The sequence below is a fragment of the Anas platyrhynchos genome, chromosome 14 (assembly GCF_047663525.1).
Source record: "Anas platyrhynchos isolate ZD024472 breed Pekin duck chromosome 14, IASCAAS_PekinDuck_T2T, whole genome shotgun sequence".
NCBI lineage: Eukaryota > Metazoa > Chordata > Aves > Anseriformes > Anatidae > Anas > Anas platyrhynchos.
The window spans coordinates 11,849,546-11,875,432 of record NC_092600.1 but is presented as its reverse complement, the minus strand read 5'-3'; the positions used below and the strand labels follow the sequence as shown (position 1 = coordinate 11,875,432).

The 25,887-nt window shown below is 44.7% G+C and overlaps 1 protein-coding gene across 10 annotated transcripts in view; it reads right to left on the bottom strand.

The window, feature by feature from the left end:
• Positions 1–25,887, bottom strand: part of NRG2 (neuregulin 2) — a 172,687-nt gene that overhangs the window by 57,860 nt on the left and 88,940 nt on the right. For 8 of the 10 annotated variants that reach the window (XM_027468089.3, XM_027468088.3, XM_038186514.2 and 5 more), the window contains one exon: positions 6,920–7,091. In XM_027468089.3, coding sequence (XP_027323890.1) covers positions 6,920–7,091 — 172 coding nt within the window. Of the gene's footprint in view, positions 1–6,919; positions 7,092–7,375; positions 7,410–25,887 lie in introns of those variants that run through there. The other 2 variants (XM_038186518.2, XR_011803336.1) reach the window with 2 other exon arrangements.

The window sequence follows — 25,887 nt, the reverse complement described above, 5'->3', positions numbered from 1 at the left end:
AGCTGTTGTGTTGATGTGTAGCTGCTCTTGTGCCGGCAAGTCTGTGGCAGCTGCCAGAGCGTGAAATCAACAGAGACATAAAAGCTGAGTTTTGAGCTACAGCTGAGGCATGGACCTGATGTCAGAATGGGTTCCCTTGTATTTCTTATCCTGGAATTCAAGGCAATTGATCCATCCCAAGAATATTTAGAATTTCCCTCAAATTCCAATGCCAAGATTTGAATTCATTTGGGAGAATGTAGATCCTGGAGCAATATTATGAGGCCAGATCAGAGCAGGTTCTTTTCCTGTTTATCTCACATGCACAAGAACCAGGGACTTCACACTACCAAATGCAGAACAGATATCTCCCTGTTCCGAAGAGCAAATAACCTACACAGAGAGACAAGAAACCCCATGTAGGTATGCAATTAGGACAATATGCAGAGGCCTCGCTATCTCAGCAATGAAACCACAACTAATTCTGTAAGCTGGGAGGAGAACAAAAGGTTGGTGCAGCTGGGGAGAAGGCATATTGGTCCTCATTTAGAAGTTTATCACATATTAGATGGAGACTGATAGGATGGGCAACTCAGAGGTAGGACCAAAATTTCAGGGACTGCCAGACAGAAAAGGAAGACCAGAGAGAGCTTGTAGAGCAAAACCGAATTGTTTTGAAGAATCAGGGAAGGTAGAGAGGGAGACGCAGTACTAAAAGCAGCAGTCTTTGTGGGAGACGTGCAGAGCACAGGAATGCAGACGTGCAAAGCCAGGGTGAAATATTCAGATCAGGGAAAAGCATGTCTATCAGGAACAGGAACAGAGACATAAGGTCACGGAAAAGCAGCATGGGATGACACCTTCAGGTGGATGGTGTCATCCCTCCAAAACCTCTGCAAAATGCATCACCATGATATTACATGGAGTTGTGCAAGAGATTCAGTTAGTCTTGAGGCTCCTTTCTGAGTTCAGAGTTTTGGAGATATCATTCATTTCTTCCTAAGTCTCTTTTCTGCAGATGATGTGTGTCACGGATACTTGCCAGTGCCTGATCCATGAAGTATAATGGGGACTGGGCAAACTCATGACTGTAGGTATAAAATGTGCTATCCCAGATGAACTGCCTACAGCTTCATCCAGCACCCCAGCCCTCCTTCCCCAAGTGCCAGGTAAAGCATTAAGCATTAAACTGGATGAATGGGATTTCAATTCATGTCTCAAAGAGGGTGCATCAACATAACTTGTGACATTTTGCAGTTGCAGTGGGTAAGATCTATAGGGAAAAGATGGATATAAATATATATATAAACCAGACAATATAATCAGAAAAAACATACAAAACTTCAGGCATATAAACCTTCTTCCATAGCTATATTTGCACACACCATCAGTTGAAGCAGCCTAGCATCTGGCTATAACTTGGTAGCCATTATAAGCCAATTGTTGTTGATCAAATAACCATTCCCTGAATCTCTAAGGAGCCCCAGATTGCAGGCTTTGTGGATTGTTCTCGCTCAAGACCCAACCACTTCTCCTTTCAGTTCTCAAGTTCCCTGGTTCAGTCCCAGGTGCATTGGCCAAAATGATGTCCATCATCATCTCTTTTAAAACAACAAACAGTCAAACAAAGGAGATGCTCTTTTTCAAACCCCCCTCCAATAAACTGCCTTCAGCAGCTAAACCAAATCCCAAATATCGGAGACTTATAATGACATCGTGAGAGTTAGCAAGACAGAAGCTTCCCTGGTGACTGTAACAACACCGGTGCTTGAGAAGAGTCTTAGCTTCAAGGCATCTGGAATTGCTCTTGCAAGATCCATTGTCAAGTGAGCTTTTTCCTTTGTTTAAAAATGTCAGCCTGAAGACCCCTGCCAGAGTGGTGGTATAGCCTGCTTGGGTTCACTCTGGCTCCCACAAGGCTTCAACAGTTCTCTTTGCCCCTCCTTGTCTCCAGGCTTAATTAGGAAATCATTTATCTTTATTGGCACTCTCTTTCCCCTGCTGCTTTGGCATTACTATTATTTTTTGCCTTCATTCCAAAGCAATGAGCTGTACAGGGAAGACCACAGCCCCATTCATTGTGGGTGGGGAATAATCTACTGCAGGGAACTATACAAGGAAGACCCCAGCAATGAATCTGCCCCAGCTAGCTTTGCCTGAGGGACTACTGTACAGAAACAGGAGAGGAGGGTATCCCTTGGCTCCACTTACAGGCTAACAATAGGGATTCCTGGTGATACTGAAAGTAGGACACTACTCCCAAGGGATGTCATATGGTCAGCCTGTCCCAAACTGAACTGCCAACCTTCTCCAATCTAACGATACGCCTACTTCATCAGCCCAGCAATCTCCCTTGGTAAAAGAGCACACAAAGAAAAGAGGCTGTAAGGACAGCCACAGAGAACATTATACCAGGCTCTTGGACACCCCACCCACCTTCAGTGGACAATCGGCATGTCTCAGAGTCCTGAGTGAGCCTGAAGTCGGGTAGATTCCCTGCACCTCAGCAAACAGAAACTACCACTAGAAGGGTGGTTGCACACTGGAACAGGCTCCCCAGGGACATAGTCACTGCACCAAGCCTCTCTGAATTTAAAAAGCGTTTGGACCGTGCACTTAGTCACATGGTCTAAACTTTGGGGCAGACCTGTGTGGTGCCAGGAGTTAAGACTTGATGATCCTTATGGGTACCTTCCAACTCGGGATATTCTATGATTTCTATGATTCTATGAGTCTACCTTCACTTTCTCCACAGTTGTCATTTGACCATTTGCCAGGAGAGTTAGAAAGTCAAGCCTCAACCTTAACTTCTTGGGACCCAGTGGCCTTGAACCATATCAGGTGCACTCAGCAGCAAAAGGTATCTCTGGCAGATTAGAAGGGGTGGACCAGTCACTATGCTTTACTTTCACTATAGTATGCAATTCTTTCTGGGTAAATTCTCTAGATTCCATCAACTGTGTTTTTTTCTTCCACCTTAAAGAGAAGTTTCCTCTCCATACAAGCCAGGCTTGCCCCAGCCTGTTACTAATTACAGATGGAACACACAGTTCAAAAAGAAGGAATCAGAATTGTTCTCCTCCCTCCAGCAAATATCTATTGGAAAAAAAATAAAATAAAATACTCCTTTGCCTGAAGGCACCAGAAATTTTGCCGGTAAGTTTAAAAAACAAGAGGAAAGGTGATTGGAAAAGCTGAAGAGCTGACATGGTTACCTGCTCCTCTCCTCCTGATAAAATATATTCCTCTAAGAAGGCCAGTGGGATCAGATAAAAGCTTGATCACATCTGAGTAAAAGAGGGCTTCAGTTTATCTTTCTAGCTAAAGATCTTAAGGCTCATTAGACACACAGGGCAATATCCATTCTGCAGGGAGGAAAGTCAGGGACAAAGCGGTTAAGAGTAGTGATGCAGGGTAATTATGTTCTTCTTCTTTCCCATCCTAAACCTCTGCACACAGTCTAAGGACCACAGAGCTACAGTTAGAGTCAGACCCAAAGCTGTGCCCAGTTCTGCAGAGGACTCATATAACCAAGGGACACAGTATGGACAACACCTCCGTCACCTGGCAGGGCTCGTTTTGTCTAGCTGCAGCAAACAACTCTATCAGATCTTTGGATCAAACTCTTAAATAAATGATAATGTGCACCTGGGCAGAAGCTGCATGGTCTGAAGATTTTTGCCTTTTGTGCTTTCCCTGTGGAAGTACCTCCACAATGTTCAATTTCAGTTTTAGTCCTTTCAAACCCCACTCTACTCTTAACTGTAAGAAAGAGTGAACGATTATCTTGAGACCAATGTTATCTCTAATTGGAGCCACATGTAAATCCCATTCTTCTTGAATTAATCATCATCTAGTAAGCCTTCCTTTCTCAGCTTTACAGTTCAGGATACTTCTGCTAACAGGCAGGAATTAATGACATGCACCCATCTCCCATGCCCAATTTTGGTTCCCTCTGCTACTCATCCCCATTAGCTACTTAATGATGACACATGGAGTCATAAGGACTCCCTTGTTCAACCTGCATCAGCACAGAGCAATTTTTAATGTACTTTTTTGCATGCAGCCAAGTCCAGAAGGAAGCAGCTCCAATGCCAGTGATCACTTTGCCCTCAATTTTCAAGTACTGAGACCTAGTAAATGCCACGGAGAGAACAGCCTGAAAGCTGAACGTGGCAGACTGGGTACACACTGGTTATCCTCCCAGAACTACTTGGAGAAGTGTTCCTGCACTGTTGTCTGCTCAATAAGGGGCAAGGAGTTATCTTCTCTGAGCCATCTCAGCTCAATACTACTAGCTTCTAGACCCTGTGTTGCCTGGTCTACCAGTCCAGGATGTAAACAATACTGGGTGGCAGATGAGCACAGACTCATAGCTTTGCTGCTGAGGGAGCCTCAGCTATTGGAGGAGGTAGGTGCTCAGCTTTCTTTAAAATGTCTATCCTTGGGCTTATTTTGCCAGCAGGAAGCACTTCTAACACGCACATGTTTTTGGCTTGTCACTGGTAGGCTGTGAGCCAACATGTTGCCATGGAAACTAGAAAATGCAAAGTTGTGACTTGACAGCAGTATTGTGAAAAAAGAGTATCAATCTTCTTCCATATGTTCATACCCCTGACCCAGGGGCTGTGTGCCCGTGCCACGGTGGGTGGGATGCCAGCCTGTCACAGCTTTACACTGGACACAAGTGCATGGGAGGCATGGAAGGGCAGTGATCTCTGGGAGAACAGCAGGGAAATGCTGCAGAGGAACTGCAGATCCCCCCCATTGCCAGATCCCTCTGCAGAGAGGTCTGCTGGGTGTCTGGGCTGGGGCAAACCCTCTCTGGTTCTGGGGAACAGCTCCTCAGCAGCCTGAGAAATCAGCATCAATGAACTCAGGACCCACAAGCTGCCCACCCACAGGGACATGGCATCCACAGAGGTGGAACTGTGAGGTACAGACCTTCCTTCTGGTCATTCCACCTCCAGACTCCCATCGGCAAACAGGGAATTGCATGACTCGGGCCATGAGGCTGATAAAGGCCATGGAAACAGTGACAGCAGCTGAGCAAAGGCAGCTCTTCCTGAACAGACCACATCCACCAGTCATCCTGGTTCTGCTGATGTTTCTGGCCTAAGCTTTCCACTGACCATCCTTCTGCCTTGTGTCAAAACATCCATGAGTCCTGCAGTTATTTAGACAGAGGCCAACCATTTTGAGTGTGACTTTGAAATTAACCAACAGGATAGAAACTAAATTAGAGCAACTGACAATGACCCACTTGAGCACCTAAAGAAGAGTTTCTAACTGATTTTTAGTGGCTTCTAATTTTTAAAATGGATTCTCTATCAGCTCCATATATAAAGAGATGAACTATTTTTCACATACTGAGACATAACATATGCTGGCAAAGAATTAGTTTTAAGATTTCCAAGGGATTAGACAGTTGGAAGCTGACTTTGTTGCTGCCTAAGTCAGGATATATGAATGTAAGCATAGTCACATTTACGGAATAATTTTAGGATATATCATATATAAATATTTGGCCCTGAAAATATATCAACATGGATCGATTTAAATGAATTTCTACTGAGAGCCCCTCTGCACTGGTTCCTGCCCCTGGTCAGATCTCTGCAGCTGTTTCCCCTTCCTTGGCTACCTGTTTGATTTTGCTGTATTACCCAAGAAGAAACCCTCTAGAAAAATAATGCACCTTGAATACTTTATTTTGCTTGACACCTAAGGTGAGTGGCCACTTCCAGTTATGGCCTGCAGTGAAGCCTTGCTACAGGACTTCCCTGAATAAGTACCAGTTTACTCATACAACCAGCTTTCTCAGCCAGTTTCTATCCTGACAGTCCATCGAATTGCACAGCCCTGCCATGTCTGGCCATCTGACTCAGCTCCCTCTGCTCCCAGGCACTGGGCTTGCATTCCTGCCATGCACCACTCTGGTCTGTGCATGGCAGGAAGGGCAGCAGGAGAGTTGCTTATCTACTCTCACAGGAACGGGATGGAACAGTTCCAAAAAGCCTTGAAGATGAAAAGCCTCTGTAGAAGGCACTACCCAAGGCATGTGTGGATGGAAGAGCACTCCTGCGTCCTCCATCAGGAAGGCTACAGCTAAGCTATGTGTTCTCAAATACTGTTTCAAACAACAGATCTGAACTTAGCTCACTCACTGAGGCCTGTTTCACCCAGTGTTTTGGCGTTGCCTGAATGAGGTGCCATGGCCCATGGCCATTGGATGACACACACCAAGAGCACTGCCCAAAAGCTTTGCTGTGTGGGCAGTTTGGGGCAGATGAGACTTGCCATGAATGCAGTGATGCACGCTCTTATGTGCTAGCCGACAGGCAAAACTTTGGCAGGTGGCTACAGGCCCTAATCAGGCTGAATATCGCGGGGTGTCCTTGCATCTTTGTCTGAGATGCTTTTGAGTCCACCTAAATTGAGGAGACAAGAGAGCGATTCCTCCCACACATTTGCAGGCCCTATGTAGGCTTGTGGGGCAAAAGCTGAGTTCTGAGTAGCTTCTGCATTCGCAAAGCAGGTTCCACCCCAGGTGACCTGAGCTGCCCACAACCAGCCTACAGTCAGCAGGGAAGGAGTAATCTCCTCAGGTCACTGGACGCCCATCTCTGATATCTAATGACAAAGTTCCCCAAGGAGAGCCCCATCTAAAAATTATGTGTTTCTTCTGTGTGTGCCTCATTCCTCTCTTTCTGCTCACTGTGGAGGAAAATGGGACTAGCAGTGCTTGAGAGATGGCACCTGAACCCTTCTCACTCTCCCAGGCACAGCAAACAGCCTGTACATGGTCCTGTGACTCTGAGGAAGCATCTCTGGAGAGGATGGCACCACTTGCAGCAAGTTGGAAATTTTGCAAGGGTGCTCACCAGGACCCAGACTCTCAGTGTTTGTTAGCAGAGGCGGAGCAGCCCCATAGCATACTTACTTCCCATTCCCATATTTGATCCGGATGTCTTTGCTCTTCTTCAGCTCTTTGCCATCTTTAAACCATTTGTAGGATGGCTGAGGGTTGCCAGCAGTCGCCTCACATTTCAGTGAGATCTTTTCACCAACATGAACGTTTGGACTTTTCAGTTTCTTCAGTTTGGGAGGGACAGCTACAAAAAGAGAAACCAGACAATGTGAAACCTGCCTCTTTCAGGCGCTGCACACACATGATGCGAACCCACCAAGTCCCCATCTGAAACCTGTGTGCTATCCCCACTGCTGCATAATGAGGGGTGAGGGCACGCACGCCAGCTCCACACCCCAGATTTCACTAGCACCCGGCACGGAGGCAGCACTGAGAAACAACTGACTGGTGATGGAGGCACCCCAGGGTTGGCTCCCTCTTTTCTCAGCACCACATGGCCAGACCTGACGGCTCTATGGCTCCCCTTACTCAGGCTGGCTCCATGCATCTCCTTCTAGAGCAGGCGCTTGCTCTGCTGTCCTGCCAGGCCAGAGGCAGGATGCAGAAGCTCAGCCTCTTTGGAGACTTTTCCTCTGCATCCTGCCCTTGCTGTTAATGATTACCAACACCTCCATGACCTCTGCCACTGCATCAGACATGCTGCCAATCCTACAGCTCCACCAACCCCACCTGGAGCATTTCAATGCAGAAAGAACAGAGGTGGGCCACAGGGACCCATGCCTCTTTCCACCTGCTTGTGCACAACAGATATTCCCACTCCTCTCTGTGTGGTCCAACATCTGAACCACCCCCACAGAGGGACAGCTGCTAAAATGGACAATCTTTAGCATGACAGCATCACCAGCAAAGCAACAGCCACCAAGAGGGGCTAAAATGAAAGCTTACACGTGTAAAGGACAAGAAAGGAGTGACAGCAATTCTTCAGGTCACAGTTAGAATGGTGAAAGAATAGAACTGTTTAAAAGTGTCTTAGGGCCTGTAATGTCAGGCTGGCCAACTTGAAGCTGGGCTCTGCATGTGAGCTTTTCTGAGTGTCTCAGAAAGAGGATTTTGCCATGCATCTGGAACACCAGGCAGAGAAGAGAGAGACGCTTCTTATCAATCTCTGCCAGGCATTATATTACACCTGACATGCAAGGGTTAGCAGGCTTGCAATTTTTCTTTCACCTCTGCACTCCTCCAGCTCTCCTTTTCATTTTCAGACCTAACCGTAAAAAAGAAAATAACAAGTTCCTAGTTTTGCCTTAAGAATATTGGTAACAAAGGTTTCCACTTGTCTAAGATGTTAAGAGATAAAGTATTTCCTCTGACATATCCAGGAGCTTTCTTTTAACTGCCTAGCACATTCTGATCTTGTGATAAGGAGCAGAAATAAAAGGAGGAGGGATTGGATGGGTTTCATTAGACAAATCACTATTTTGTGATTTGTATGTATTCTCCTTTCACTCTCCTTGCCAAGCTAAATTATCATAGATTGGTTTTATTTAAAGACTGATTTCACTGAAGGTGATCTTATATGAAAGAAATAAAAAACACCGCAATCACAGGCATATGTTCACTTGGCAGGAAGCTCTGAGGACTCTTTTATTCCTTTGTTTTACATGTGAGGCCATTGGAAACTAAATTGTCCTTAATCAAAAAGATACAAGCTTTTACAGAAACAGAACAGATCAGACTAACCGGAATTGTCTGGGCCAAGCTAACCATGAGTGAAAGATAGCCACAAAAGACGTCTGCAACTGTGAGAGGAGAGGTGTCTGTTACGAGTGGGCACAGCAGCAGGTCTGGTCCCAGGCACACCAGACTTTCAGCTGGCTCTGAATAGCACAGTTCAGCTACTCTGGCTCCACAGCACATAAGCAGTCCTAAGAACCAGGAGTGCAAAGGAAGCGTGTTTAGCACACCAAGGGAAAAGGAATAAACTGCACTGAATACTTTTCCCTCCTGTTATTTCTGCACACCCAAGGCTGCTACAGGCTCCCTAGAAATCTGTGCCACAGGCAACAGGACGGGGAGGGCTGCACGTGTTAATGCAGCAGAAACAGTAATAAAAACAGTTTGGACAGCTACGGGCATTTCCTTTAGGCTGAACACAAGTCTTGCACTGCCTCCCAGGTCACTGTGCTTTGGTACAGAGAAAGAGACTTCTAAACAAAAATGATCTCAACTTTCCCCAAATTTCAGAAGTTCTGTGAAACTCAAAGGTGCCCTGGGTTTTGCAAAGCCAATATCCCTGGTCCTTGCCTGGAAATGGGTAATCCAAAAGAGCAGGAAAGCAATGAATGGGGAAGAGAACTCGTCTCTTCTCAGAACACTCTGCACAGCGAGTCAGAAAGGTAAACAGGACCTTGTTTTCACAGGGGTCATTTTGGGGAATAGAGAAATAGATTGTCAAATATTTATTTTGTCTGAATGTGTGTGTCAGTTGGCTGCTATTGTATGCTGAGGTCACTGTGTACCATGCCAACATTATACATATGCCTTAAATACTGGTAAGGTCCTGACCTTGGCAGTGGTGCATGTGCTTCATACTAGTTCCAGGCTGGATGTCTGCAGCATTATGAAGCAGGCAGCACGGCCTGGGAGAAAGATATGCCGATACCAACCCTCTCTACAGAAAATGCTGACAATAGCAGTGCAAAGCCCAGAAACCCAGAGATCATTGAACAACAGGACAAAAGATGAGCATGAAATCTTCCAAGATCTCTATTCCCCAGTTCCTTCTCTCCAATGTGAAATACATCTCAGCCAAACCAACACAGGAGTCTCTTGCCCCTTGTGCTCCTGGCCACCAACGATAACGTGCTTGACATTCCCGAACAGGCAGGTAAAGAGATGGAGCCCACATCACACAAGACAGGGGCTCCGCCTGCATCACACTCCTCTAGCAGAGCCTGGCCCAGAAAAAGGGAGAACGTATTTCTGGCCCAGACTGCATGCCTTTGGCTGTCTTACTACGGGAGATGCAGGGACTGTGCATTCAGCTCACAAGTCACAATTTGCAGACTGTAATTTGCCTGTTAAATCAGACAGGTCAGTTAAAGGGAAAATAGTTTGGACTGTGGGAACAGTACTATGCACAAAGACACGGAGCTGAGTTCACCAATGTCCAGCACATCTGTGTGCCTTAGTGCAACTGTGTGGCTTGTGCTTAGGAAGAGCAGGCAGAGAGCATGCGGATGCAGCATCCAGAACCATGCACAGGCTGCTCTGTCTGAATGGGAAGCAGCGCAGCCAATGTGGAAGCCCAGACCTTGTCTCCTATAAAGGCTGCTCTGATCTGGAAATGCTCTCTTCATAATTCCTGCTTCTTGTAGAAAAACACAGAAATCCTCATGTAAGGCCATTAACTGATGACGAGCCTGCTGCATGCCAGCCAAAGACTTTCCACTGCTTTTTGTTCTTATTGTTTAAACTGCTGCCCTTCTTCCTAAACTGAATTTCTTTAACTTTGGCTTGCAGCCAACAGATCTTTCTGCCTTTCTCTGGTAAATTTGAATCCCATCTAACAACCAGAAACCTCTTCCCTTTTTAGGTACTTGTAAACTATGAATGAATCACCTTTCAAACTTGTCTACTGTTAAACTAAAGTAGCCTGAGATAGTAAAGCAGCACACTTAGCTAATACTGGAGCATGTCAAAGAATGTTTTGAATTTTGGTTCATTTCCAGCTTTACCATCTACCCATTTCCTATCTCTGCCCCATCCAAATCACAAAGTTGAAGCTCAGAAAGTTGTAAGCTAGGTTCAAACAAATGTGAGGATTTTAGGTGTCCTGTTTTCTTAGTGTTGCGCACATTTTGGTTCATTTTACCTTTTCAAATACATCAGAAAAAAGCAAGTCAAGACAACATGCTATACCTGGCAAACAGTCTCAGCAGTATACCAAGGGAGGTCCAAGCCCAATTTCCCTACTTTTCCACCAGCTGCCTGCTTCTCAGCCTCCTCTTCGCAGGTTAGTGCTGCTCTGATGCAGGCACTACAAATTTTGGCAGACTCAAAACTCTAAACCAGGCCCACCCAAATCACCTCATCCATGTGGCACTGGAGACCCGAAGTTGCCTTTTCAGCACCTCATCATCTGAATGTTATGATTACGGTTTGCTAGTTCATGGTCTCCTCCACACCTAGGTGAGCAACACACATCACACAGTCACCACCACCACTGGGTTCATGAAAATGAGGAGAGGGTTTGTGTTTGTACTTGTTCAACTGTAGCTATAGGTAGCTTCAGGTAAACGTTTAGGACCCATACCTCTGGTCACCCTGTAATCCAGCCAAGCACTCCTCTACCCAAATTCAGGTCTTCTCTCTGTGGAGGTGAAGACCCACAAGCCTCACAAAGCCCAGGGTGTTGGACAGAAGAAGCAGCTGCACCCCAGGAAATTTTATGAACACACAACAATGTCAAGGATATAGCAGGCTGCAGAAAGGAAGGTTTAACCATGATAGAGCTGGGACAAACAATAAATATATATTTTCTTTGGGTTTTTCTCACTCCAAAGTCAGATTAAATCCAAGTAACCACTGGATCTCAGCCTATGCTACTTGTGTAGGCTGTAAACACTAAAGTAATCATAAAAGGTGCCAGGACCCACATCAAGAAATGCACACAATTCCTCAGTCTGTTTCAAGAGTCATGTTCCACAAAGAGGCCTTTGCAGGAGAGGTTTGCCTGCTGACAGCAGTCCTGAAACCTACTGCTAAGTTACCACCTTCTTATGGAGAGAAGATTACAAATGTCTAAAAAGTGATCCCAAAATTGCACCATATGAGCTGCTTGAACATCCACTTTACAAAGGCTTAAATGTATGCCCTGCTTTAATTAATTCACTTCTGATTAAATTTGATATTATACTGAGATACTTTGATGATAGCAGTACCCCCTTTACTTCTGGTACCTAGAGTATGCCTGAAAGCACCTTAGAGCCAGAAGTCAAAATATAATTAACCATAAATGGGCAGAGTGCCCAGAGTCCAACAACAAAACAGCAACAAAAACACATCCCACACACAAAATGTCTATATAAACAATCCTTCAGCAGCATAAAGCAGATGCAAGTACCCCTGGAAAGGTGCTCAGTGAACTTCTTAAGAGCCAACAACTCTAGCCACAACCACTGCTTCAAGAGTTGTGTCTTGCTTACTATGAGAGATCCTAAAAAACAGACAACCTACAAATACATCTGGGATCTCCAGGCAATAGACATCGTGAATAGACATGACTTATCGTCCTGTCCTCCTCAATATAGTGGCAACTACTGGAGGCTCTTCTGCACTGCCAGGAACATGGGAGGTGGTAAAATGTTTTGGTAGCTGAATCGGGGAGGACAGGATCCTTCCATGTCTCCTTCCATGTCTCTCTCAGCAGCTGAGGAAGAAGGTAAATTAGCTTGAATTCCCATGGCCACAACAATGAGAGGCTAGAAGTGCTTTCTCACAGGAATAAGGGGAGATGTAAAGAGAGTTAGGACCTACAAACTCACAGGTGATGCCTTGACAAGCCTTCATTAGAGCAATGGCTCTAACTTCAGAGTGTGCATTCCTGCCAACACCGCCCCTGACTGTAATCCTCAGGTGAGGACACCCCTCCTCTGCCAGAAGCAGAGGGAAGCTGCACAGGTGAGCTGCACAGTGACATGCAGAACTGAGACCCTTCTCAAGCCAACAGTTTTGTCCCTAGGAACTGCAGTCTCCTAAGGTTTGTGTTGGAAACAGGACATGTCCCACAAGATGTTGGCCCCAGGATAGCCCTTTGACATAGGTGCCAGGGCTTCTAGCTTCTGGTCTACTGTGCTGGGGTGGAGATGCTGCAGATTCATTAATTTCTCCAAGGGTCTGAATACTCCCAGTTCTCAATAGGGAAATCTTGATACCCAGAGAGCCTATATAGGCACAGTCCTATAGGTTTTCACGTTCCTTGCCATTGAGGTACAAGATCTGAAGGCATGACACAAGTCCAAGCTCTGTCTCAGAGGTTGTTCTCTGAGGTCATTTTGGAGATCCCCCACTACTTCGTGCTTCTAAGTCCCACTTTTCCCATAGGCCTTCCCTTTAATGTAGGGCACCTTATATGGGAGAGTTCCAATGTTCTCCCAGATGGAAAATCTTAGTATTCATCTTCCCATGGAAAATGTTTTGCAGCCTAGACTTGTTCCAAATTCAAATACAGAAACTTTTGCAAAGATGTCATTTCTTACGAAAAGGAAGTTTTCTGTTCCTATTATCTCTATTACACGGTGTGCCGCTGGCACAATGTTTCGCCACACAGGTCTGAAGACGAATTGTGTTTGGTGCATAATCTGCACTGGGCTAATATTTTGGGCTAATATATCTTACTTCCTTACTAAGGCAGCCCTACTGCTTCTGTCATGTTGCTGTCTACTATTTTTATCAGAGGTGGTGCTCCTTCGGCCTGTTTCTGCTTTGGCCTAAACCTGACAAGGAGAAGAGAAAAAAAAAAAAAAGAAAAGAAAAAATAAAAAAAATAAAAAAAAGAATTTCAGTAGCAGCAGCTCCTTCCCACCTTGACTCTTTGACTGTTCCAATACTCACTGCAAACACTACTTGTCAAACAGGGACTCATTCTGAAGAAAGCTCCCTCCAGCCAGAACATGAAGTCCACTTGGGAAAGACAGAAACAAATAAACAAACAAAAACAACCCTTGATTAATGCAGCTATGGCTGTCCATCTAAACAGGCTGTGGCTTCTGTAGCTGGGAATCTGAATAGAATTTTATTCCTTGCTGTTCTGTGGTGGCAAAGTCAGAAGAACTGCTCTGAGTCTATGACCCTCCAGGGCCACTGAAAGTAACAGGGCTGTTATTTAACTAAATCATAGAATCATAGAATGGTTTGGGTTGGAAGGGACCTTAAAGATCACCAAGTTACACCCCCCAACCCGAAATACTATCAAAAACATGGGAGGTAGCAAAAAACCCTGGCAGATACAACCTCCACAAGTCACCTAACAATCTAGAGCCTGTACAAGAGAACCGCTGGGTGTAACTGACACATTGCCTCATCCCACTCTCTGCTGCAACCTACCAGTGTGTAGTTACAGGCTCCAAACTGAGAATATAAAATATAATAGTGTCCATTATATGTCTTTTGCTTTACGCAAGTTATGTTTCCAGATTATGCAAAAAGGATGGTCAGAGCTTCTCACAGCTGTTAATGTGAGTGTCTTTGCAGACTGCAGCAGCTCACTTACATTTCTGCAGTCCTGGGCAGTGGTATGCACCATGGAAACCAAAATGGTATGTTTCCCTTTTACATGATCTGTGACAGCTGGGACTCTACTGTGGCACACAGTGATGTTGCCCAGTTTGCTGTCCACCTTGCCTTCACTGTCCGTGGGTCTACCTGAGCGGTATCTGCAAAGGTAGAGCCTTCACGTGAAGTTAATAACTGAAAGCTCTCCAAGGACCCAAGAGACATACTCTGTTCCTAGCATGCACTATGCTACTGTGCCCTTCCCACAGAGGTATAACAGCAGCCTGTGACACACCTTTGTGTTCCTGGGAAGAGTCTTGGAGAGGACTCAAATAACCAGAAGCGTGAACATGCTGAAATGACTGAGCTCTGCAGAGCTGGTGTTGGAATGAAGCTTGGAAACCTTGCTGGAGCCAGAACATTATTGCTCCCTGCATGTCCCATTGCATCCCTCCCCTATAAGTTTTTTCCCTTAACTAGGTTTCTCTAGTGCTTTCTGTCTCAGGGAAAACTGACTACAATGCCAATCTGTAGCACTACATATTTTTCAAACTTTGAGTTACAACAATCAGTATTTCCGTGACCATTTTTATCAGCCAGAGAAAATTGACTGAAAAGTTGCAAGAGGGTTTGCTGACTTAGGTTCATTCTCTATAGGATACCTCTTGCAGCTCAAACCACAGAAAAATGTGCCACTAAGCCAGCAATTTCACTTTCTTCTTACAAATTCTGGTTCCACTTACATAAGCAAGCAACTGATAAATTCCTCTTCCTCCACATTTCTCTTTCCCACACTTAGTATTTAGTTATTCTTCTTCCAAGTGAAAGTTTTTAAATTGCTATATGATTTGGCCCAAAGCCCTAAGCTGAAATCTCAGCTCCATTGAAATCAATGAGCATTTGGCCACTGGGCAAGGGTCTATTCCCAAAACACAGACTTTTCACCCAAATTGTTCAAACAGTTAGGGTATGCTTATACCGTGGAGTGGTCAGAAGTGACGGAGGTACACATGCACATGGCCTCTCAAATGCTAACCTGAATAGCACAACAGCTACAAAGAATGCACGTACAAATATCCAATACTAAAATCCAGAGTTGAAGTGGTTGGATTTGCCAAGCCTAGTACTCTATGAACACTAGCTGGTTTGCAAACAACGTAATTGGAGTAGAATTGCTATTGTGTTTGTTTGTTTTGAATATTTTTGGCCAGGAAGTTGTCCTGGAGGTATAGTTGAGCATAAGTGGTCTGATGGAAAAATGTCATTCATTCTGTTCCTATTAAAACCAAAAACAATAGCCACACAGAGACAGCAGTGACAATTTCTGCTCTTCATGCCTCTAACAATGTGTTTTCAACCCTAAAGGCAACATCTTGTTTGTACCCAATTGATTCTGGGATCATATTTTATATAATCAAATATATCTTTAAACAAAGATACATTTTATGAACTGCTCAATTTCCAGATGACCTTGGAAACTGCAGTTCATAAAATATAGTTTTATCTCTATCTTCAAAATCGGTTTGAAAAATGGCCCACCCATACTCAATAGACCACCAGTCAAGACCCATCCAAAAAACAAATTATCCAAAGCATCCAAAACTTTAAAATACATTAATTCTTTGTTTCAACCACTGAATAATAAGCACAAACTCTTTGCCCTATCACCATTGTAAGGACCTGGGTGGCATCCATCATCTTTCAATCACCAAAGGAAAGTATAATCCTCACCCCAGGAGACAAAATGATCCAAGAAAAAAAGAAATAAAAATAAAATCTGTACATGAAACCATATATAGATCCCTTACAGTCATGGCAAAGCTGAAGGCTGTTTCAGGTTACAGGGGTGGATTTGCTAATGTAAAATGGCCATTAGAGGAATGTCATCAATATTAGAAGGATGAAAAAACACTATTTGGTGTTTTACGCTGCTATTAACCATGGAAGTGTTTCTTTAAAACACTGGAAAGACAAAAAAAAAAAAAAGACCCTCAGTCAAAGTGAAGTGAAGTGAAACCCTTTTAAAAGAAACTGCCTGCATCACCTGGCCTCTACCAATGACAAGAGGACAGAAAATATATCATCAAGACCATTACAAGTAAACTTGCAAAAGCAAGAGTCACCACGGGTAGAGAACACCCCCAAATGCTAGCTACCTATTCCTTCAATTAAACCAGCAAGAAGTGCCACTACGAACAGATATATGTATCTGAGCCTCTGAATGAGGCACAAGGTTTACCAAGTAACTGCATTTACATTATCTTCTGCTCTTTCTTTCTGCAGCCTCATGCCTATCAAATTTAGGTGTAAAAGTAAAGGACCAAGGATGCACTTTTAGCTTTAGATAGCACAGCATATCTGGACATCTTTTTCCTTCCCTCTCAGTATGTTGTACTAAACGGGAATGAAGGTCCCAGAAGTGTTAAACTACTAAGATGTGAAGTCTGAGGTCAGGTAGACCATAAGGCATGCAGCACCATCTGCAACACCTCACTGCAGAGAAACCCTTCAAGTCTATCCCAAATCAGCAAAATCCCAGCAGAGAATCTGCCTATTGCTCTGCCCACAAAGACTTGCAGTCAGTTTTAACACGCATTTTCAAACATGCTTAATATGTGCAAGTATGGTAGATCCCAAAGCTTGGGACCAATTATGGTGATGTTAATTGAGGTCAGGCAGAGGTGGAGAGGTCAGATGGGGCAGCCCAGCTTGCAATATTTTTGAGGTATTTCAACCACCCCTGGAAGACCTGGGCCAGGGAACATCCCAGCATTTCATACAAGACCAGGTGGAAAGACTGCACATAACAGGCATTCAAAAAACAAAATAATTACTTTGATGTCTCACAAGTTAAATTCGATTAGCAGTTTATAACATTGGGGTGGAGGAAATTTTTAACTTTTAACCTATAAAATCATATTCACTACCATTCCATGACAAAAGCCAACCACTTGCTGTCTTTATTACAAATATTTTTTCCACGTCTCCACTTACTTTGAAAGTTCACCATTGTCTCTAGTAGGGTTTTAACAAATCCACCAGAGGGTATTTCCAAAACAGAAAGCTGTTTTTATCGGGATCTCCCCACAAGAGACCCAGGGGCTTGCATTAAAGACTTGTTTGTTCTCTGTAATGCTATATTAGAAAGATTAAAAGTTTTTCTATTAGTTTAAGAAATACTTTAAAGCACTGGTACCAAAAGAACCTCAAACAGTAACCACAGGTCTGTTTTTCATCCAAACACAGGAGAAAGAAAGAAAATAAAGATCATCCCTGAGACAGCATTTCCAATGCAGACAGATACATGCACGTCCAAATCCCACCAAATGTGGATGGAATTACCACCCTATACTATAAAACTCTCCCAGTACCCACGACGCCCTGGGTCTCTGCCATTGCTGGAGCAACGGCCTGTGTCAGGCCAAATTCTTCTCTCTTCCCACACATTGACCTCTCTGTTGAAGTCAGCGGGACCATTTGCACAAAAGAACCTGATCCGCAGAGAGGGGCTGGCTCCAGTCCGTGCCTGCAGCACCCGTGTGCTCGCTGAGCTTGGGGAGAGACTGAGCCCTGCAGAGAAGAGGCCACCCTCCTCTGTGGGCTGCAGGGAAGCAGCTAGTTGTAAATTCCATTTGGGACTCTGGGCACTGCCCAGTGGAGACACTAACACAGCATGTCTCCTGTCTTGTCCAGAGTGTGGCTTCCCAGCATTGTTCTGAATAACTCTGGACCCCCACTGAAGCACAGCGATGGGTGGCTTACACTAAAATGTCCCCCAACCAGGCTGATTTATGGCTGCCAGGAGTCTCAAGGATGTCAGCTCTTCCTGATTAATTTTTTTATCCTTATTTTCCCTCTTTTTATATTTGAATATTGCTTACTGCAATATTCTTCAGAACTATTCTCTGGAAAGCCATGCTGGCTAATTTTTGGCTTGTAAATTGCTCATGAGCAGTTTGTGGCTTGTGTTTAAAAAAAAAATCAAGCAACTTTGGCTCATTTTGGTTGGATAAAGAGATTTTGTGGCCTCCATCAATTCTAGTCCTTGACAGCAGTGACAGAGCTCATATTATCACAAACATACAGTTGCAATTTTAAAATTTGCTTCCTGTGACTCTTTGTTACAATTTAATCAACAGTTTCTGCTTCCACAAACATTTCCGGCAGAAAGTCTATTTCATAGAACATTCATGGGCAATAAATAAGAATGAAGGTAAAGCAAATTTGAGGCTTCAACGTGAGCAAACCTTTGCTGGTTGTCAACTTCTCACTGAAGAACATGAAGAAAAGTAGCAAAGGGTGGGGTGATAAAGGTCATTTTCTAGTAGATGTTGCAGAGTGCAAGCAAACAAAACCAAGACAAATTGTGCAGTGGTGAAACAAGGGTGAACAGAAAACAAAAGGTAACATAATGGTGGCCTTAGTAGAAGGAGCCTTTGGAGTTCAACATGGATAGGGAATTATTGGACTCACTTTACATTGAGCTACAGATCACAAGGTGGGAACTTTCACCAAACTTGCAAACAGATCCTGCACAACACAAACAACTTAAGGTGAAAACCAGAGTTCTGAACAAAGATGGTTGTTGAGCAAGAAGTTATTAATAGTGCTGGGTTTTATCCCAGAAATATTGCGTAAAGTAGGACAATTCACATCCCTTCTCTGTGCTTCCATTTCCTCTCTCAAAGATCCCATTTAATATATTTGAGGCAGGGACTGTCTCTTGTTATGACTCTGTGCTGTGAATAGCACAAGGGGAACAATGCTGCAATCAAGACCTCTGGATGCCACCACAAGCACCAATTATAAGCAGCAGTGACAACAAGCAGAAGGAGTTTGGGATCCAAGGAAGACCTGAGAAAAGACAAGACATAATGTGGGATTCATTGTGTGTTATAACCATGGATGGTTCTCATCTCCATAAAGAGTGACAGGGAAAATCAAGGAAGTAGTTGAGCTAGACAACAGAAAAGACTCTACACAGACACCCCAGCTTAAGCAAAACTCCTCCAGAGCCATTCCTTCCCTCCTTCTGTCTGACTGCTACTCCCCTTCACCATCTCCCCAAGCTATCCTTGAATAGCTCCTTTAACAGCCAAGGAATGCAAACACCTAGAAGGGCACAAAGGTGATGTTCAGGGGGCTGAGAAACAGTTTGAAGAAACTGAAGGAAAGAGTAAGGTATCCTCCGCTGGGGAAAATTCTTGTACAAAATGGACAATCTAAATACACTGTGCAAGTGAGTTTCTGATAAACATGTAAGAGGTGCAGCATTGCTAATGAACTCTCCTGGAAAGGGCTGGATGGACCCTTACCACCTTCAGCACCCACAGAACCAATCTGGAAAGGCCCAAAGACAGGATTTAGGTGGATAAGAAATTACAGGATTGTAAGAATGAGATTGGAAGAAAACTACAGAAGTTGTGCAGACCACATCCCTGCCCTGAGGTGGGATCAGCCCTGTAGCATCCATCCAACTCACTACAATCCAGACACATAAACGATCTGCCATTACATGTCTACACTGCATCCCACAGAGTACCCTGGGACCTGGATGACCTCAAGGATTCCACAACCTCTCCAACAGGCAACACGAGATCCCCTCCAGGAAAAGGCCTACAGTCCCTAAAAGAAATGCTGTCAGCACAAGGGTATACTAGTTGGCAGGTGACAGGGAATCCAGCCACGTTATCAGTTGTGACCAGTGAGGGAATTTTGGCCCCCAACATGCAAAAGAGATGTTCCAGCACTTCGCAGAGATGTAGCTCAACTCTTTCTGTCTTTCAGTACTTTAAACTGCCACTCCTTTCTGTTTTCTTGTCCATGCCAGCTGCTACCAACCACAGGTAAAGTAACCAGAATCACTCATTTTTGCCCTTCCAATCTCAACTCACCCTGGCTGCGAGATGCATTATTGTTTTTCTTTTCTTTACAAAATCAGTGACCTTGAAAGCTCTGAACAGCGCTCTTAGGACCCAGTCTCACCCTCCTTTCATTTTTGCAAATGTTGAACACCTCTCATATCTCACTGATGTGCTCCAGGCAGTCCTATCCTCGTTAAACTGAGAGTCTGGATCATCTTCTTAGACAAGGACCTGAATATTGGTGCTTCTTTTCTGGTTTTCTGCCAGTTTGGAATGGTGCACCAAGAGCTCCACTATCACACAGAGATCAGAAATACTTCAGTGCTGCTTTGAGACTGTGTTGCTGTCTGGTCACACTCTCCCTGAGACTGGAGAATGTAGAAGATGTGCTTCCTCTCATACTCACACTTCGTGAAAAATGACTTACTTCACCCTCATGTCCTGTCTATCCCTGCAGTGGCAGCTCCTCCATCTGATCATTAGGCCTGAAAGACCAAGGGAAGAAAGCCTTCCTGCTCACCTAGGTTCTGCTGTTTGCATTTACAGGACCCCTGTGCACATGCAGAGGAAGGCTGATAGTCTTCACAACCCCACGTGCCCTTACCTACCCTTTTTCAACAGACAGGCTCATGGCTGATGGCCATATGATGGCTCCATGATGGCCGTATCTGTGCTGTGTTGAGCCTGACACAAAGGAGACTTCTGCAGCTGCACAGGCAGAGGAAGAGTTGGTGACCCTGGCTCTGTTTCAACACTTTCCACCTGGCCTGACTGAAAATTACGTTTGATCTAGGCAAAGGCCAAGAGAAGGGAGCATGGCTGGTAGGGACTGTTACTGGCTGTAGAGGAATAAGGAACTAAGGAAGAAGTTGGATGGAGTAGTGGGACCCAGAGGAAGGTGGGAGTTTGCTGCTCTGTTTTTCCCCTTGCCATATCTACTTATGGTGGTCCCTTCAGCCTCACTGACCCATGTAATGGAAGACATTCCTAGCCTTGTACACCTGGCATGAGCACAGCACATTTCATGAGTGCAGTCAAGGGCCACTGACTCCCTTTTGGTATTTTGCCTAGAGCCCATATGCCTCCATAGACAGGAATGACAACAAACTGACACCCATTCCATTCTGCCTCTCCCACAAAATCCAGGCCCAGAAGGGAACCATGACCTTGGGGATAAGCAGGACCCTATTGCACAACTGTATCTTAATGCACCACACGGCAAGGAAGGGTGCAGGCAACAGGACAGGAGCATCAGGCCTGTGCCACATGGTACAAGATATCTGTTTTACTAGGTTGTGCTCTTCTTTGAAAAGCCTCATAGACTTCATATGGCTACAACCAGCCAAAGTTACTACAAATGTGTGCATAATTCTCCTCTGACCATCAAGAATCTCACGAAATTTATCATGGTTGCTAACACTCAACCCATTGGACTATATTCCTCTACTATTACTGTACACTAAATCCCCTAACTGTACTGTGACTCCCCTAAATTGTATTTAGAGCCCCATGGAAATGCAGAGGAGGTTAACTATGCACAGTTCACCATGAAGGGCAGCAATTGGCAAGACTAGCTCCCAACACTGTGCTCTCCTTCGCTCCCCTGACAATTTGACACACTGCTGTTTATTCTAATCCATTGTTCATGGTCCTCCACCCAGTTTTCAGCCCATGTGATGCTCTCCTGTCCCTACCAACTGGAATTAATTTGGGGTGACAGGATTTTATGAAGTGCTCTGTATCTGAAAACTTTACTTCAATCTAAGTACTGGCAAAGTATTACCTGCTTTCATACAGATATTTTGGCATTTTAACAGACACACAGAGTAAACAAGCAAGCCATCACGTTTTTCTGGGGCAGTTGGCTTGTAATTCCTGGCTCTCTCAGTGATCCTATGAATAACCAGATGACTTTGAGGAGGAGATATTGGTCTGCAAGGACTGTTTATCAACATAAACATTATTCACACATAATTCCCTTCCACTTCTAAATTTTCTTGTAAAGCTGATGCTGCTAAAAAGCTTAGCTGAACTTAGGTCAAGAAAAGATGGCTTTTGAAAGACTTCCAGTGGTTCATTTGCAATGAGGAATAAATCATGTCAGTTGTGATGAGTCCTTAAGCAGCCAGCTCTATTACCAGAGAGAGCTTTGGACAACTCCAGCAGTGAAGAAGGACAAGGCTTTAGTGATACATGGGGACTCGTGACAGACAAAAAATGCAGCCAGGAAAGACCACCACGCTGCAGAGGGGCTGCCATGTTGGGTGAGACAACGCTCCTTGCTAGACAGGGACCTCCATTTCATGGCAGCAAGTATCACTTACTCCTCTTGAACAACTTCTCAGTAGGGAAGTCTTCTGCATTCTCTCAAGGACAGAGCTGTTGTTTCTGCCCTGATGCCCAAAGGCTTATAACCCCCCATGCAGTTTTATCCTAGCTAATCCAGCTAACAGCATGCCTATGCTTCATACAAAAGTCTTGCCCTTTCTTCCAGTCCCACTATGCCTCATTTACGTGACTTTCTGTGTCCCTTTGCCTTTCAGAGACCTCAAGTTTCAACCCTGTGTGGGGCACAAGTTGTTTCCAGGGTCCCTTCCAGAACTCTCAAATGCAGAGGCCCTTCCACATCCACAGACTGTTCTTGCAAGAGCCTCAGTAATGCTTTACATATAAAACACCAGCAGTCTTTTAACTGTGTCACTGAGGGCACAAGACCTCTGTCCACCACCAGAAGCAGTGCTGGGGACCACCACCGTGCTTCCAGCTCAAACTGGCACAGTCCACCTGTGGTCTGTAGTCAGGTCCCCTGAAGACCACCTGCCTCCAGCCTCTGTGAGACCTGATGTGGTGGGGCTGAGACAGTATTTGAGGGGTGGATTTGAAGAGAAGGCTTTAGGGAACAGTTGGGATATGAATCGTAATGCTCTGGCACATGAGGGTCACAGATGACAGCTAGGATGGCCAGTCTGATAAGCTCATGGTAAGGAATGTATTTGTGGTCTACAAACCAAAATACCACACGTACACACAACTCCCACGGCATACCACCCCAGTCATTCAGCCAGCTCACGTGGACCATGAGTGCAACACAGAAGGGCTGTTGACTTGGGGTAATTCATCAAATTCAGTCCCAGGCTGCTCTAACAGGTTTGGACTCGAGCAGCTAATCCAAGCCCAAACCTGAGGAAGGGGGACTCCCAACTCAGGCTGTTCTGCAGAGGCTCTGTGTTCAGGGTGGCTTCTCCAGAAGGTACCAACAAACCATAATTAAGGCTCTGCTTTCAACTGGTCCCCCTTTTTCTGGGTAAACAGGAAGCCTGAGTGCACCAGCCTCCTCCCTTCTAACCCCTTGCATCCCCCTGGTCAGGGTCATTGCCATGCATCATTGACAATGCAGGGCCAGCTTGGAACGGAGCTGCCATCAAAGCTCTTGGCTCCTCGGGTTATCGCAGCTGCTTAACCAAGTCTACTTGATAACACAAGAGAAGTACTGGCCCACTTTTCTGCAGAATACGAGGGTTTGGGGCAGGAATCTGGTACAGAATAGTTCTTTCCCTTTAAATTCACACCCTATGCCCAGCATGTTTTGCAAGAGCCTCCCTGTGCAGACAAGCCCCGAGGCTTGAGTGCAGAAAAACACCCCTGCTAGGGGAAGCACCCAAGCCATTTTGAGGCCAGGGCTCCTGAGTACTACAATGAGGCACATGCTAAGCTTGCACGTGGCAGAAGAGAAGGAAAAGGCTCAGAGACATGTGGTTCTCCATGAGGGTGAGAAAAGAATTAGTACCAGAGACAATCAGAGTCTCTTCTGACCTGCAGAGAAGACCACAAAGGAAAGCAGGGGAAAGGAGGAGTGGACAGACAGATGCACAAACTCAGCCCAGCTGAGTTGGAAATAATAAATTATGCCTCTCATTCTCAAAAATGATGATACTGGATTAAATACAATAAGCCGTCCATCCAGAGATGTGTTTGAGGTTTGTTATTACTTGTTGATATTTTGAATATTTAGGCCCCAGAAAGGGTGCATTGTCTTGCTTTGCTGTGATAACAAAGGATAAGAGAAATTGGAGATTCCCAGAAAATAAAGCAAGTACAGCACCTGGGGCTTTACGGGAAATACCAGATTATCACATTTCTGGCAATAACACCAAAACTGTTGGCAGTGCTTCAGATTGCTACTGCTTTTTCTGTTGTTTTTTCTTCCTAACCCCCCAAAATGAACAAGACATGTACCTAACCCTGTCATAAAACCAGAGCTGTGACTCATGTCATCTCTCTCAAACACTATGTGACTCAAAACTTTAGTAACACAAAATGTTACAACACGTGAAGTGAGCAATGGTCCTGCTAACACTAGACTTGTTCTTAAAATTGCACGTCCTGCCCACATTTTCTAAGTATAGGGTAGAAAAGGAAACCTCTCCAGAAGCACTAGTAATTGAAACAAACAACTAAATACATGCTATGGAGATAGAGGTGGTTTTGAAATATGTTATTAACATATTTCCATCACACAACATTTCTTTGTCACCTCTTGCTTCACCTTCAGCCCATCAGCTGCTAGAAGCTGCTGGAGCTCTGGATAAGCTCAACCAGAGAAAGAAACAATTCCCTGAAATGCAGGTTAGAAAAGATCTAAACAACAACAACAGTACTGCAGCTGTTGTCTGCAGAAAAGGCACTCATACACCTTGAAGTTTGCCAGCAGTAGAACTAGAGGTATTATTTAAAAAATTAAAGCCTGGGAAGTCTGTACAGGCTGAGGTGACATGCCCTAGGAAGCATCTGCAGCACCTACACTGTCACTGGCAGCACAGATCAGCATCCCTGAGTCTGCCTTGACAAATGAGCTGAGAGAGAGGATCGCTGAAGAGGTAGAAGCATGCACTGTACTCAACACATATGGGGCTATACACAGCCCAAACTTGTAGCCTGCCTTTACTGCTACTTCACCTCCTAAGGTATCTAAGCAAATGACAAAAAAGATTGCTCAGGATGTCTTTATGTAGACATATTCTTATGTATGCTCATAAGAGTATACTTACACCAACTTATCCTGTATGCTCAGGATGTCTTCACGTAGCAAGACTCTTCCCTAACTGCAGTAGAGACATCACACTGGCTGGATGAAGACTGTTTGCCCATGGCAACCTTTTTCATTTGACAGTTCTTCTTTGCTTATCAACGAATCTTTATCCTCATGCCTAAAGTGCAGAACCGTCAATCAGGAAAGCTGAATCAGATCCTCAGCATTGTTAAGGAAAGGGCTGTTGCAGCATGGGTGCATACACACCACCACTGCAGCACAGGATGGGCACTGTCCTTCACCACCTGCCTCCTGCAGGAAACTCAAGTGTTTATTTAACCATCACCCACAAACATTCCTCCAGATTTTGACCATTTCTTCACCCAGCTACCACTATTACTTGCCACAATGTCTTCCTGAAATCCACCTACAGGGTATTCCAAACCAAGATACACAGGAGTTTATCAGTTCTCTTCCTTGATCCTAACGCATCCCCTTCAGACTGCAGAAAAGTCTCTTTATTCCTAATTAGTCTCACTAGCTCTGCTGGCCAGAAAGCAGATGCCTGGGGCTCAGCAGGGTGGGCTGTGGGGAAGACATCCAGAAATAGGCATCCCATCTTCCTGAGATTAACTTCTTAGTTAACTAACTTCTTAGTTAATCTCAGGATTAACTAAATCAGATTTTGGACAAAGACTTTTCACACCTGGAGGGTGTGAACATTTCCATATGCAAAAGAACATTTCCAAAGACTGTGGGAAATGTTCTTTTGCATAAAGCAAAAGCATGGACATTATTATACATACACTACTTCTGGTACTGAGTCATCATTTCATGTATTATCCAGGATAATTTCGGTTTTGGACTGAATC